General features: G+C 52.1%; 1 protein-coding gene across 3 annotated transcripts in view; it reads left to right on the top strand.

Moving 5' to 3' along the window:
- Adcyap1r1 (ADCYAP receptor type I) overlaps positions 1-14043 on the top strand; it is a 34976-nt gene extending 20933 nt beyond the window's left edge. Inside the window, exons 10-14 of one of the 3 annotated variants that reach the window (XM_042695059.1) lie at positions 2816-2907; positions 7896-7979; positions 10874-11003; positions 12323-12364; positions 13798-14043. In XM_042695059.1, the coding sequence (XP_042550993.1) occupies positions 2816-2907; positions 7896-7979; positions 10874-11003; positions 12323-12364; positions 13798-13986 (537 nt within the window). In that variant the 3' untranslated portion in view covers positions 13987-14043. Of the gene's footprint in view, positions 1-2815; positions 2908-5652; positions 5737-7895; positions 7980-10873; positions 11004-12322; positions 12365-13797 lie in introns of all 3 variants that reach the window. The other 2 variants (XM_042695058.1, XM_042695061.1) reach the window with 2 other exon arrangements.
- Positions 14044-15503: the final 1460 nt, after the last annotated feature.

Here is a 15503-nt window from a genome sequence, read left to right as displayed (position 1 = left end):
ACATTCAGAACCAGCCTTGGATCATGATCCTTTACCCACTGCCTAGCTGGGGTTATAGGCATAAGCCATCACACTCAGCTTGCATTCTGAACTAGAGCCTGGCTAACTTTAGTGCGGGCTGGCTTTGAGCTGTAGTCTTCCCATCCCCACTTCCTGTGATGCTGGAATTAATAGAGGTACACACTTCCTCACTGAATGCCTTTGGGACGTTTTTAAGCTTACTTCCTTGTTCTTGTTAGGTTTACATCTAGGAAGTCCCCCAGTTTGGGCTTGTATCGGGTCTAAGGACATTCTTTCATTGTATTTTCGGATGGGTTACTGCACATGTTTAGGTAAATTATTGGCTTTTGTTTTTTGTTCTTTGCTTCAGTATGTTCCTGAAATTTCTTACTAGTTCTTACCCCTTTTAATGTGCTTCACATGGGATTTCTCTGCAGAAAATTATATAACCCTTAAACAAAAACAGTGTTTGCCCTTCCTTTCCAACATTTGTCCCTTTTGTTCCTGTTTTGACTTTGGTGTTTGGCAGTTACTCTGCACTGAATTGGGGAAGTCTCTCTTCCTGGCTGGTTTTAGTATTTTTCAGCCCAATCATGGGCTTGAACTCAGAGTGTGGGTGCTGTCCCTGAGCTTTTGTGTTAAAGGCTAGCACTCTACCTCTTGAGCCATAGCTCTACTTCTGGCCTTTTGCTGGTTAGTTAGAGATATGTCTCATAGAATTTTCCTGCCTGGGCTGCTTCAACCCTGGGTCCTCAGATCTCAGTCTTCTGAATAGTCAGGATTACAGGCATGAGACACTGGTGCCTATGTTTTGTGTTTTGTTTTGTTTTGTTTTTTAAAGTCAAGCAGAAATACTGACTTTTATCAGTTGTGTCGTGGATACACTCACTGACGTGGTCACACTCTTTAGTGATCAACATTTACAATATTTCAGTTATTTCACTGTGAACAGTGCCACATGGAATGCATTTGTGCCTAGCCTTGAGCACGTGTGACTATATCTTTAGAAGAAACTTTTGCAAGTGGGATTTCAGGGACAAAGATGCGTGTGTTTAACATTTTTGAAGATGGAAAATTGCCCTCTGTGGCCCAAGTACAGGACGCTAACTTCTAATAGTTCTGTCTTTGCTGATGTTTCTGTACCAAACTATTTGCTGCCTTCTAGGGGACAATGGAAACTTACTGTTTCAACTCATATTATGACAAATATTTGTAGTTTTTTTGGTGTGCATTCCTTGGATGAAATCTTTGTCACTATGATCTGTTTGCTCTTTTAGTACTTTGCTAAATTACTTACTAATAGGTTGCTTAAAGTTTTTGCATTGATCTTCCTGAATGCTGTGTGTGTGTGTGTGTGTGTGTGTGTGTGTGTGTGTGTGTGTGTGTGTGTGTGTGTGTGTGTGTGGTGTTATCCTTGCTTTTAATTTTTTTTTTTTTTGAGACAGTGTGTAACCTGGATCCTTCTCATGCTGGGCTTATTATAGGCGTGCAGTGCTATGCCTGGCTTTTCTTGTCTGGGTTTTTTGTTTGTTAGCTGGATTTTGTTACCCTTTTAGGTAAATAGAGATTGTCTTTTGATTTGCTCTGAAACAATTAAGCAGCATGTAAATTGCATCTCTTCTTTTGAAGTTCATAAAATTATTCTGGCCTGATGCCTTTTAATGCATGTATCTTTGAGTACTTTTAAAATTTCCAAGGCTATTGCTTCAACTGAGATTTTTGGTCAGCTCCACATTCTCTTACGATGTAAAACATATCTCTTGTCCTCTTTCTCACCCCTAAATTTGTTGAATCGTATTTTCTCCTTTTGGATTGAGAAGCACTTGCTGAGCTAATTGCAGACATGTAGCAGAGAACAAGAGGGACAGAGGAGGAAGTGTGTGACACCTTTCTGAAGGCCTAAAGAAAGGAATGAAACAAACATTAAATATTTTCATGGATCAAGGCTCTTATTTTGTCCAATTTCTTTCTTAGGACTTTTTACCTGTGCTCATTTCCTTCTTGTATATGTTGAATTTGTGGTGAGCTTTTCCTGGCTTTGTTATTTTTCAGCAGCTATTATGTTTTAGTTAGATTGGCTTTAGGTGCTCAGTCTTTTTCTCTAAGGATGGCTTTGGCTGCACCCCAAAGCCATCCCCGTGCAGTCTTGTGTTGTTCCTTGTTTGGTTTCTATTTATTTGCTCCCAGCCTCTGCCTCTCCTTCTCTACACACAGCTTCCCACTTTGTTGAGAAAGCCTTTGTGTCAGATCTCTGGAGCAGGCAAGTGCTGCAGCGTGCAATTAGCAAAGCCTCTGCCTGTCCCCACTGCCTCCCCCCACGTCGTGACTCTGATCTTGGAGTTTCTTTCTGTTTTTATTAGACAAAGTATGGTTGTGTAGCTCAGGCTTGCCTCAAACACATGCTTCTCCTCAAATACGTGTGCACCTCAAGCTCCAAGTGCTAGGATTATAGGTGTACATGACTATGCTCAGATGAACTTGGAGAAGGTTTTCCAGAAGAGGCTGTTACCTCTGAGGTTGCCTCTTCTTCTCTTTCAAGTTTTGGTTTTTCTATCACCCCAGTCCTACTTTCTTTCTCTTTCCAGAAACTGCTCACTTGTCTGGATTATGCATGACAGTCTTTGTATTCCTGGGGACCTTTGGTCCTTTACTTCCATGGCTCTGGAGGAGCCTGAGGTGGGGTATATGAGGGTGCCATCAAGATGCTGCCATCTTGAATTATAAATCTGGGTAGGATCTTGAGTGTCCTGGGGAATAAATTGCCAGGGGGAGCCTTGCCCACAGTCATTTCCACCTACTGCTTTTTGCTCTACAGGTTAATTTTGTGCTTTTCATTGGCATCATCGTCATCCTTGTGCAGAAACTTCAGTCTCCAGACATGGGTGGGAACGAATCCAGCATCTACTTGTAAGTACCACCGTGTGAAGCCATTTCTGACTGCCTTGAGGGTCCCACATGAGGTGGGATGAGGTGTGGGCCTTGCTGACTGGATGCGCTAGCTTCCTGATTAAAGTGCCTCTGAAATAGAGTTGTCCTTCCCAGACCCTCCCAAATTCCAGCCAATCCAGAAGCTTCTCATCCATTACATGGAAGGGAATGGCAAAGAGAAAGAGATGACAGAGCTTGTGTGACTCTTGAAAAATTAAAGTGGAAAACATCACAGTCCCTAGGGTAACTAGGGACTTGGTTGTTTGGAGATGTGTTTCCTTTGGGGATACTGGTTCTGTGGGAAGCTTGTGAGCACCATTGGGTACACAGATGCCTGACAGGGCCCTCACCCCGCCCATTGTGTAGATGCCCATGAGGGCCATTGACCTGTCAGTTGGGTGGTGTCCTTACTGGGGTAGGCTGGAAGAGGATTCATTCTCTCCTTCACTTTTCCTTTAGGCCAGCTTCACCTCCCACTTCCTTAGCTCCCTCCTCCTCAGACTGAGGGATGTCTGCTTCATTTGTGGATATTGGGTTTAAAGACATCTCTTACCATGAGGTGTTCTCCACTTCAACAGCCATTAGATTCACAAATAGTATGTTTGGAGTTGACTCTAGAAGCTTGTTCCCACAGGATGTGCCCCTCCCTTACCATCTTGAAATCAGACAGAGTACTTCCCCTCACATTGCTGTCCTCCAAAATTGGAGCCTCCCCTCATCTTGCTGGCCTTCAGAACTGGAGCTTGCTCTTCACTTTGCTGTTCCCCAGCCAGGATGCTGAGGGGGAAGGCTGGTGGCTCCATGTGGCTGGCTGGAGACGTACCACAGGTGGCTCTTGCAGCTTGACAGGAGCTGTGGGATTCTCACAGAATACTTAGTGCCTGGTTCTGTCTTCATCAGACACCACAACATCTTGATGTCTGTCCAGGAAGAATGAGTTGGGTGGCAGTGAGGCCCTGGAAGAGCCCTCCCTAGTCCCCTAGCCACTCTCTGGGGATAGGTGGGAGGAGGGTTGGATCGCTTAGTGATGAAGACCCCAGTCCTTCCTTGGGCTCCTTAGGGAGCCCTGGGGGAAGTGGAGCTTGCTCTTGGCTTGCCTGGCCAGCCTGGCCAGCTTGGATACCTCTTCAATCCCAAGGGGGCTGGAGGTGAGTAGTGATGGGGACAGTTAGCCTAGCATCTGGGCAGTTTACCACATTTTCTCTGCCTTTACAGTCATACATTGGGAATGATGGATTTCTTTTTCTCAATATACTGTCCATTTTCCTATGCTTTTGTAAGTTTTTACCATCCTTATTTTCTATATGTCTATACCATGGTAGGAAATTGTTACATTAATGAAAATCAGGATGTGTTGGTTGGGACAGCCCTCTGCCACTACCTGCCCTGCCCTACAGAGATGGAGTCTCTTTCCACATCTCAGAGAATCACAAAAGAGGGCCCAGCTCTCCCTCAGTTCACTGCCCAGTGAACTATGAATCTATATCTTTGTGTCCAGATTCAGTTTCTCCTGTTGATTTTGGTCTGGTTCTTCACTGACAGTCTCCTCTGGTATTTGGTCCTGGGGGCAGCTCAGACAGACTGGAACCCTGGAACTCTCTGGAACTCTTCTGGCTTCAGTCTCCTCTCCTTCTAGGGCGGGTTTGTTTTGTCTTCTGAAGACCCCAGGACTTCTTCCCTAGCTGGGGTCTTCTAACTCCCTTTCTACCCCCCTCCCAGCATTTCCAAGGACACACATATAGGGACTCAGCCTTGGTCAAAACAAAGCTGGTTACATTTAGTCAGCTTGGACATCCTGTTCTGGGTAGTATAGAAATATTTTATAAGCTCAGCAAGTCTGTTATATACAGAAAGCCAAATGTCTGCTGGTCTCAAGTTCCAGAGATGAAAAATTCAGATGTAGAAGTATGTAAGCAAGGTGGAGGCTGAGGTTAGATAAGAGACCAGCTTGATTTGTTGAATTTAGCCACATGCCTGGTTGTTTCCAGGGATTGGGAGACCCTGTTGGCAAATAATCCAGTAATGCTAGCAACCAAGAACCCTTGATAGGGACCTACAACACTTCATAGAAGCCAACAACACTTGATAGAGGCCCAGAATACTTGACAGGAACTGAGAACATTTGATGGGAACCAAGAACACTGGATAGGGACCCAGAACACTTGATAAGGATCCAGAACCGTTGATGGGAACCAAGAATACTTGATTGACACTGAGAATACCTGATAGGGACAGGGAACATTAGGTAGGAACCAGGAACACCTGGAAGCACTCTCCACTGATTGGTGCCTATCCATACCCACCAACACCCAGTGAGTCTGGATTGCTGAGTGAGGTGTTGTGAGATAGACACCCCCCCCCCCAGCCTGCAGGAGGGAGGGAGCTACAGCTGTGGTGTGGGTAGCCATGTGCCCAGACTTGCTCACAGCTCCCTCTCTGGCCTCAAGTTCTCCATGCTGAAAGCTGGAACTGACCTAGCACATGACATAGGCCTCTTGGAAGAAGAGACCCTAGTGGCCTTCAGCTCTATGTAGAAGTGTTGAAGTGCCAGTGCAGGGGAGTTGGCCTGAGGAGGGAGGGGCTGCATCTGCATGGGGAGGAGGGCAGAGCCTGGGGGTGGGAGGCTGGAGATGGCAGATGTGGTGGGAAAGGGGGACCCCAGGGCCGTGCATGGGCTCCCAGGTTGTCCCACAACAGTTCTCTGGTTTTTTCCTCTGTTTCCAGAACAAACTTAAGCCTGGGAGTCCCCAAGAAAGCCCGAGAGGACCCCCTGCCTGTGCCCTCAGACCAGCATTCACCCCCTTTCCTGTAGGTTGGTTCCAGCTGCTCAGATAATAAGGGCTTGTCTTCTTTCCATAGACCACTATGACTCAGAAGCACCCACTGGGGTGTTGGGCCCTGCAGGGGCCAGCGGTGCTCAGCTTGCCCTCATCGCACCTGCCTGACACTCTTGGTAGAATGACTGGCCAGCCGTGGGTTCAGGGGCTGTATCAGGGCTCAGGGAGACTTGAATGTGGGCAGAAGTTAGCAGGGAGATTTCAGCCTGGGGCAGCAGGGCTGACTTCTGGTACAGGCAGGGCAGGGCGGGGCAGCTACTGCTTGAGGACCAAGGTTTCCCTATGCACTGCCATGAAGCCCTCCGATTATGAAATGGGAGGATGGAGGTTTTTAGGTGATGGACCTGTGCAGCCCCACCTTGCAGACTTTCTCTGGGAGATAAGCACTGGCAGCCACCTCTTAAGCCTGGAAAATTAAGCTTCAGGGGAATGGAGCCAGGGCCTCTGCCCACAGTCCAGCTGTTCATCTTCTATCTTCCACTGCACCTGCCACAGGCCATCCCTGCAAGTCCTGTCAGGGGAGGTGGTAGGTGTCATCACCCTCATTTTGAAGATGGAGAAACTGAGGCCCAGCTCGGGGCAATGACATCACCTAAGATCACATAGCAAGTCAGTGGCCTGGCTCCCCATGGTAAGAGAACACAGAGCTACTGGTCCAGAGCTCCCTGAGGCAGACTTGAGTGTGGGCAGGGAAGTTCACAGGATCTATGGAGCCTCATGCTGCAGGTAGAGTGCTAAAGCTCCAGGTAGTACTTCCTGGGGATGGGGCGGGGCCCTGGGGTATGCAACATCCTAGCCCCTGGGGCTCCCAGTGGGATTTGTACTTTGTGGACCACCAGAGGTTCAGCCGTTTGCAGATCTCAGGATCAGAGTTGAAGGTGGTGGTGTGTGCCTGCCAAGGGCCTCCATAAGCTTCAGTCTTGCTGGGTGCTTCCGAGAGAGTGTGCCTGGCCACAGAAGTATTCATGGCATTTGGTCACTATAGAAACCTTGTGCTGGATCACTGGGGATAGATGGGAGTGGCTAGGCTCAGCATGGCTTCGACCTTCCCCAGGCACACAGCACAGTTGTCCCAGAGCTGGGCCTGGGACAAGGCTCTGTGATTTGCAGAGAGAGGCTTCAAGGGGAGCAGGGGGCTCCTGCCTCTGATTTAGACTGCTTTTTAGGCAGCTGCACCCGACCCCCTTGTCTGAGGTTCTTGTCTTCCCTCAGAACCAGCTCAGAGCTGACCTCCGCAGCCCCAGGCCCCTCTCTTCCTGTGGATGGACCTCCTTTCCCTTTCTCTAATTGTCCTGAGACTCTCGCATCTTGGTCTTTCTCACGCTCCTGGGTTCCTGGCTCTGCTGCTCTGCCACCGGCTGGTTGATTGCTTTGCAGCTTGTCTCCCTTTGGGTCACAGGGAGGCCTGGGGAGTGGTGGTGGTGTTGTGGGGGCTGCTTTTCTTTTTTCCCTGGATTCAGTTTCCCTGAGAACTCTCCCTTGACTCTTGCTCCCCTGCTCACCCTTCCAGGCAAACTTACAGGTCTTACGAACACTTCTAAGAAATCTTTTACAAAGTCAGAGGCACCTGCGTTTACTGTAGAAATGTCTCAGGTCCAGGAAGGGCAGGCACACTTTGGAGCTAAAGAAAGAGGAGGAATCTCAGGATATAGAGTTCAGGTTGGGTATTGGCATGCCGTCCAGGCTGCAAGCAGAGACATGTACCCTTGTATCCACCATCCATCCAACTGGGGCTGAAGAGTCACTGGCCACCCCTTAAAGTATGGGAATGGAGATGATGGACTAACCAGCCATTCCTGTAAACCCAACCACATTCTTTTAATCAGTGAGCAAAGCATCCTTAATTGCCTCTATCTCTGTGTGCATACAAAAAAGACCTTTTGGCTTGATGCCTAAACTCATGCCTATTATCCTAGCTACTCAAAGAGGTTAAGCTCCAGAGGATCACAGTTCAAAGTAAGCCTGGACAGAAATTCTTAGAGACTCCATTTCCAAGATAACCATGACTGTCCTGGCCCTCTCTCCATCCCTTCAGCTTCTCTGCCCACCCTGGGTCTCCCCAAATCCCTCCTTGGTTTTGTTTCTGCCCAATGGCCCAGCTGACAGAAGTGCTAATCTTGTCACACCCAGCAGCTGCGTGCAGAAATGCTACTGCAAGCCACAGCGGGCTCAGCAGCACTCTTGCAAGATGTCAGAACTGTCCACCATTACTCTGTAAGTGTGCGTGGCCATGGCTGTGGCCGGGAGTTGTGGCCGGGAGGGGGACGCATGCTGCTGCCGCCTCAAGCTTGCGTCCTGCCAGGCTGGAGGAGCATGGAGGCCACTCTGCCTCTGAGCCCACCCTGCCCCACTGTTGCATGTGGATGTTGTGTGTTTTGTGAGTCCTCTGCAGTCTCGTGTATGGGGGGGGGGGATGGGCAGGGGATGGGGACAGGCCTTGGCATTGCAGGAGCATCTGGGGCCTGCCTGGGCCAACAGGGAGGAGAGGCAGGGTGTCTGCCGCCTCTTACATGGTCTTCCCAGATTCCTTGCTTCCCTGGACTTCAGTTTTTGTAGCTACAAACTCTCTCTCAGAGCTTGAATCTGTAGAAGCAGCCCTTCGTACCCCCTGCAGAAGTCAGGGGCCTCCTTCCTTCCTTCCTGCAGAGGGAGCACACAGAACACCTTGTGTGGGACTCTACCAGGGTCCTATGAGGTGGGCCTTTGCCTCCATTTTACAAGGGAGGTGAAGTGACTCACTCAAGGCCACCCAACTGCCAGGATTTGAGGCCAGAGGTCCTAAGCCCTGTGCTCCAGATCATCTCTGACTAGAGTATTGGCTTCTGCCTGATTCATACCCTGGTGAGGCCTGCTTTAATTGCTCGGCCCCCACCACTAGAAGCTCTTTGTGGCATTTTAAGGCTGTCTTCCTCGTGCTGGCTCCTTAGGGGAGGAGGTCCTTGTGTCACCTTCTTTGGACCCATGAGACCAAGTGTGAAGCTCACAGTCTGTGTTCCCAGGTGCTGGGGTCACCAGCTGGCATCCCTGCCTGTGTGGGGTCACTGCAGGTCTGGTGGGGGCTCAGGAGCAGCCGCTGGGCCATACCGTGGGGTATCTGGGTATGCTCATCACCTGCCTCCTAGGAGGAGGAGCAGAGCTGTGCCTGGAAGACCCCAGCTTCTCCCTCTGAACCTGGCTTAATGCCCCTGAGGATGTTGGAGAGGTCTGGCATCTTCATTGCCAAGGGCCCTCTTCAGATTGCAGGAATAAGGACCTAGATCTGAAGGAGAAGAGGATGGGAGGGAGGACTTGGATGGTCTCAGAGCTGTACCCCTTCCTGATCTCCTCCTCTGTAAGCCTCTGCTTTAAAGTTGCCTTTAGGCCAGACCTGCAGAGCCCTAGCACCTAGGCACCGTCACTTCCAGCCCTTCCCCTCTGCTCTTCCAACTCTCATTCTGTCCACAGATCCTCTTCTGCCTTCTGTGCCTGGCCCTGGTGCCCAGCGGTCTAGGTGCCCAGAAGATGTTTAGTTTTAAGGACTCTATATTCTCATGTCCATGTGGCTCACTGACTCCTCCATGGAGCAGGCATTCCTGGTGTCTGCCCTGTGCTTGGCTGTGCTGGCCACAGATAAGCAGGCATCTCCCTGCCTTTAGGGCCTCGTCAGGGAGGGCAGAGGAGAGAAAGGCCAGAAGCAGAGCCTGCTCCGAGGAGGTGCACGTGGGCTCCCAGCAGGGACTGCTCAGATCCTGTTGGGACCTAGAGAACCTGTTGCTTTGAGCAGAATAAGGCAGGGGTGGCCAGCATGCAGGCCCTCCTTCTGGGCTGAGCCTCCTTCTGAAGGCCACCTTCCCCTTTCTGTCTCTTTCCACCTCCTTAGAAGCCAGGACACCGAGTGCCATGCCACCTGGAGCACACCAGGGTGTGTCACAGACTCCGAGTCTTTGACATTTCTAGAAATCTAGAACCCCACATTTATAGAATAGTCTCCCACAGGAAGGGTTGGTGGGAGAGACACACAATGTTGCCCCCAATCAAATGGACACCAGTGACCCACCGTCCATTGCCAAGGGCTAAGCTATGCCAGAAGTGGGTGAGACTGGCAGTTCAGAGGAGACAGGCTGGGCACAGCAGAGGAGTGATATCAGAAGTGCAGTGCAGGGAACAACCAAGGGGCAATGTCTGCAGGGCCAGGCACAGCCATGGGATGATGTCTGCAGGGCCGGGCACAGCCAAGGGGCGATGTCTGCAGTTCAGGGAAGGGCACAGCAGAGGGGCAATGTCAGCAGTGCAGGGCAGGGTAGAGCTGAGAGGCAATGTCTGCAGTGCAGGGCTGGACCACTCTGGAAGGCCCACGGGGAGCCAGAGTGCTAGGGTGGGTAATAGCATCCTTCTCTGGAAAGCCCAGGGAGCACTTGCTCCCTGCAGAGCAGGCCCAGAATGTGTGTTCTCCAATGCTCTCACTGTGGCTTCTATGCGCTGAGCCCTTAGAATAGGGTTGTACCCCACTCTTGGTAGCCTGGGGAATGAGGCCTGCCCCACTTCAGAGCAAATGCCTTCTCTTCTTCTGGCCAGGTTCCTGGGTAGCAGCTTCACCTGTCCAGGTAGAGCTAGGCTGTGTCCAGAGACAGTTCTGCCCAGAGCCCTTCCCAAGTCTGTCTCTGAGGTCCACCCATATCCCCTCTCTGTCATCAGCACAGCCTACATTGGCAGCCAGTGTCCCCAGCTAGCATTGGACTCAGAAAACCTCTGATTCTGGCTCTCAAGGGCAGCCATATACAGGGCTTCCTTCCAGGGTGAGAAGTTTGGCCTGGAGACTCCAGCCTCATCCTATGCTTTCCCTGCCTTCATTTCCCAGTGTATTGTGCACACTGTTCAAGAGAGCCTTATAGATCCTGCCTCTGTTTCTAAGTGGCTCTGCAGGACACTGGCCCTGAAGCCTTGCTTTGGTCAGTGACTTCTCTGGTCAGTGAACTGCTCTTTGAAGCTTCTTGCACTATACTGGGAGAGCAGATCTGGGGATGGGAACTAGGGAAAGCCAGGGGCTGATGCTGGGCTCTCTGCCCTCCACACCTCTGGCCCCCAACTCTGGCAGCACCCAGAGCAGATGCCTTGCTTTCTCCTAACAGACGGCTGGCCCGGTCCACCCTGTTGCTCATCCCTCTGTTTGGAATACACTACACGGTCTTCGCCTTCTCTCCAGAGAATGTCAGCAAGAGGGAAAGACTTGTGTTCGAGTTGGGCTTGGGTTCCTTTCAGGTAGGCACGATGCCCTAGAGGCACAATCTTTGGAGCTGACTGGGCCTGAGGCCTGAGCTTGGGCCTGCAGCTGGTTGGGGGAACTGTGTGCACTGTGCCTAGGGGCTTTGGTGCTTCTGTTCTGAAATGAATCCTAGACTACGAGTGCACGGGGGCAGCCCTGTCTGACACTAATGTCAGGCCGTTACTGTGTCTGGATCCTGAGGTCTAAGGAGACACTAATGTCAGGCTGTCACCATATCTGAGGCCTGAGGCAGGCTTCTTGGAGTGATGGAGGTTGCAACTCTGCAGCAACCTGGGACGATGGATGGGGTGGTTTTGAGAGCCCTGGTGTCCACATCCTGGCTTTGGCCTGCTGGACTGTACCCCATGGAGGATGGACTTTGGCTTTACTCCAGTTGGGGTTCCTGGTTCTTCAGAGATCCTGCTTAGGGCCTGGCCACATAGAGTTGAAAGAGCTGGACAGATGCACTGGCTAGCAGGTGAGTGGTTAGGGGGCGAGGAGGTGAGTGAGTGAGTGATGGGCAGAGACAGAGAGAAGGAGGTGGACCAGAGGGACAGATCCCCTTGGTGTCTTCAGAGCCTCCTTTGTGAATGACCTGTACATCTGCCCCTATTTTTATTCAAGACCATTTTACTTGGCACTTAGCTTCGTGAGGCTCAGAGTTGTAAAGGTGAAGTTCTGACCCTTGAATCAGAACCCAAGTCTCCCATCTTTCAGGCTGAGAAGGAAGGAACCAGGGAATGTAGGGAGCAGACCAGAGGCGTCAGGAAAGTCTTAGTGCTATGTCTGCTGTAGAGGGGGAGTAGCTGAGTTCTTACTGGGTGCCTGGTCCTTGCTCTGCTACATACAGAAGTGTCTGGTCAGGGAGAGCCGAGGAGGAAGGGCTGAGGGGGAAGGGCAGGGGACAAGGGCAATGGTGCTGAACAATACAATTCAGGTGTCTCCATCCTGCGTGGTCTTCTCCCCCTCAGGAGCCTGGGCACTAGTTGAAAGTCTGTTCTGGGTGTTTAAAGTGCACTTCCTGTCAGCAAAGGGGAAGACCAAAGGTGGGCATAATGCTTACAGGAATGGTTTGACTAAGGAGGTTTGTGATGCAAGGCCTTGGGGCACCAGTGGGGGCTAGATTGATCTGGTTCCCTGGGTATACTCTTTAAGGTGGGCAGATGTCCCCTATACAGCACAGGACTCTAGATCCCTGCTGTCCCCTATCCGGCGTGTAGTTTTCTGCATCCAGGTGTCCCTCCACCCTCCTAGCATTGCGGGTGAACACTGCATTGCAGAAGGGCCTCTCAGGTGTACTATCCTCTTTCCCCAGGGCTTCGTGGTGGCCGTGCTGTACTGCTTCCTGAATGGGGAGGTAAGGTACTGGCATTCAACAGGGAGGTGGGACTCATCAGGGAGCAGCTGGGCTAAATGCTCTGTCTGCAATGCTCCGCCAGGCTCCCTGCACTGGGGAGGGGAGGCTGGTTGCACAATTGCCATGCGGCCCCTGGTCTTCATCCGGGTGGGGATCTCTCCATCTTTGCCACTGAGGCCCAATCTGCAGAGTGTTTCTGCTCCCCAAGGGCATCTGTGCTGCTGGCACAGAGCTGCCCAGAACCTCTTTGCCATCAGACGTTCAGTAAGGAGAGGAGTTGTCAGTAAGCAGTGGGCAGGCTGGTGGTGGCTGGGGCTGGGCCAGGAGGCTATGCTGGCTAGAGCTGGTAGCCACCCTCAGCAGACCAGCTTGTCTGATCCAGACCTGCCCCCTGTGGAAGTAGTGGTGAGGGCTTGAAACAGACCCTAGGGAGACACTTGGAACCATCCTAGAGTGCTCCATCTCTAGGGCAATGGCTTGGGGCTTCTTCTCTGGCTTTTTGGAGCCTAGAGCAGAGGTGTGGGGGTGGGGCAGATGGGATGGGGATGTACTTGAGGAATGAGCAGCTGTCTGCCCAGAGCTCCCATCTAACTGCATGTCCTGACCCAGCAGACTTTCCCCTTATTTTTTAACTGAGGCTAGAATGAATATTGGGTTCAGTGATTGCCATGTCAGCCTATAGCAAGGGTCAGATTAGGACAGACGAGGAGAGGTGGAGATGGCCTTGTGGAAGGTATCTGGGTGAGTTTGGGTAGCTGGGCAGGGCCTGCAGAGGAGGTGGGAGGCAGAAGTGGAGAGGTTAGTGCTGCTGGATCCAGCCGTGCAGTTTGCACACAGCACAAAGCTATACGGCAGGGGGAGTGTATGGAGGGTGAGATTCCCTGGGCGTGGCCCCACTCACTGTACCAGCAGCTGTGTGGGCCTGTGTTTGCTCAGGGGCGGATGACACCACTTAGTGGCTGTCAGCCCTGACTGCTGTTGGTGCCACTTGGGAAGTCGCAGAGGTTGCGTCTGCCAGGAGGAGCTGATGTCACTGTTCATAAGGGCTGGATATCTGGGACACGTAAACCGGCTCTGTGAGGGCTGGGACCATCCTGGTGTTAGTGATCAGCAAGGGCTGGGACTATCTCAGTGCTAGTCAGCCAAGGCCAAGACCCTTGCCTTGATCTCTCCGCTCAAGGAGAATGCTTGGTAGAGCCCTGTGAGCCCCAGGACTGCTCTCTGGCAGGCACGGGCAGGCAGGTATCTAGAAGCCTCTCAGAGGCTGTGTGAAGCAGGGTTGCAGGCTGTTCTAGGGGAGCAGGAAGGGCCGGAGGTGGTGGGGGCAGTGGGAAGACTCCAGGTCAGGCAGGGACAATGGGTAGACCCCAAGCCAGGGCAGGCTAGCAGTTGGGGAGAGTGTCTAGGAAGTCAACGGAAATTACCCCTTGCAGGTGCAGGCAGAGATCAAGAGGAAATGGCGGAGCTGGAAGGTGAACCGCTACTTCACCATGGACTTCAAGCAGCGGCACCCATCTCTGGCCAGCAGCGGGGTGAACGGGGGCACCCAGCTCTCCATCTTGAGCAAGAGCAGCTCCCAGCTCCGCATGTCTGGCCTCCCGGCTGACAATCCAGCCACCTGAACCTCCCTTCCTGAGCCTCCCCTCTCCCTCTTCCTGCACAGGCTGGGGTTGTGGGCAGAAGCCTGCACAGGCCTGTGCCTCTCCCCCTCCTTGGGCAGGTCTTGGATGGGAAGCAGGGCTCCTCTCCAAGGGGGAGAGGGAGGCCCCTTGTTTGGGTATAGGCCCTTCCCCATTGTGGTCCCCTGGGTCCTGATTTGACATGTAAATATTCCTCAAATTTGGATAATTGCCCTATCCATCCCCTACCCCATATCCTGCTCACCTTTTCCCAGCCCTGGCTCTGCGACACCCTGCATTCTGGCCTGTCTGGGTGATGGCCTGACCCCAGGCATGACCTTATGAACTGAGGCTGAAGAGAGACCCTGCTTTGGGGAGGTGGGCTGGTGCTCACCCTTGCCCGTCAGTGTGTGACATGGGCCTTTCTCAGCCTGGGCTCAGCCCTTACCAGAGGTCCTGTTCGGGAGGCCCATTGTCCTTCAGTGCAGGCTGGCCCCAGGCCTCCTCATGCTCACCTGGTGTCTTGATGTCCAGATGCCCAGCTACTGGGTACCAGAACATTGGGACAGCACCAATAGAAACTTCGGTTGGGGAGATGGGGCTGATGGTCAGAAAAGTTCTGGTGCTTTTCACTTGATCCAAGAAGAACTGAGAGCCAGAAATGCAACTGGGATGGAGATGGGGAGGTTTGGGGACCCATGGCAGACCTTTGCCATCTCCGTTGTGTTCCAGACTCAAGTGGGGCTGGGCTCTTCTGGTGGCTTCCTTGCTGTCCCTCTTGTCCCTGGTGGTGGCCCAGAGTAGCTGCTCCCACTTCCCCAGAGTCTCCAGTTACTCCCTGTCCCCTCTGAAGTCAAAGCCATGACTAGGATGACCCAGCTGTCTTCCTGAGAGTCTGTGAGTCTGAAGCACTGCTCATCTCCACGTGCCCGAGGCAAGAGCCCAAGGACCGTCTCCCTGCCTCCATAGATGGCAAAGAGCCCCAGACACCTGGGCTCCAGTACCAGACTCTGAAATAGATGCAAAGACTGCCCTGTGTGCCCTAGACACTGGGCCACTGCAGATAGCTACCAGGGTGTTTGGGGGGGGTGCTATGCCCCCCACTGTTAGCAGAGGCTGTGGATGGATAGAGTGGGCCCCCCCATTGTCCATCCTGACCCCCCCCAACAGTGATAAGTTGTACGGCCACAGCCTAAGAATTGAAAGTCAGGCCAGACCAGGCTGGTTGAAGGTAGAGGAAGGTGCTGGAGAGCCAGGGGCTCATGTGGCCCAGTTCATTTTGTGTCTGCTCTTGGTCTTGTTCCTGTCTGTGTTTGTGGACCTGCATCATGGCAGTGTTCTGGAATGCTTGGGGTGCAGGGACTGTTGCTTCACTGGGTTTCATAAAGGGACACGGGGCAGTGCTTCTGGGAGATGTCTGAGTGGCTGGTGGGAGAAAGCACTGGTTGCTCTAATTTAGTGATGAGTCCTGTGTCTTTGGCTGGCTAGGTAAGTTCTTGGGTCTTTGGCAAAGCTAGAGG

Source organism: Dipodomys spectabilis, unplaced genomic scaffold (assembly GCF_019054845.1).
Source record: "Dipodomys spectabilis isolate Male_0828 unplaced genomic scaffold, ASM1905484v1 ptg000178l, whole genome shotgun sequence".
Lineage (NCBI taxonomy): Eukaryota > Metazoa > Chordata > Mammalia > Rodentia > Heteromyidae > Dipodomys > Dipodomys spectabilis.
Note: the sequence above shows the minus strand (reverse complement) of the source record. Positions and strands in the feature narration are given on the sequence as shown.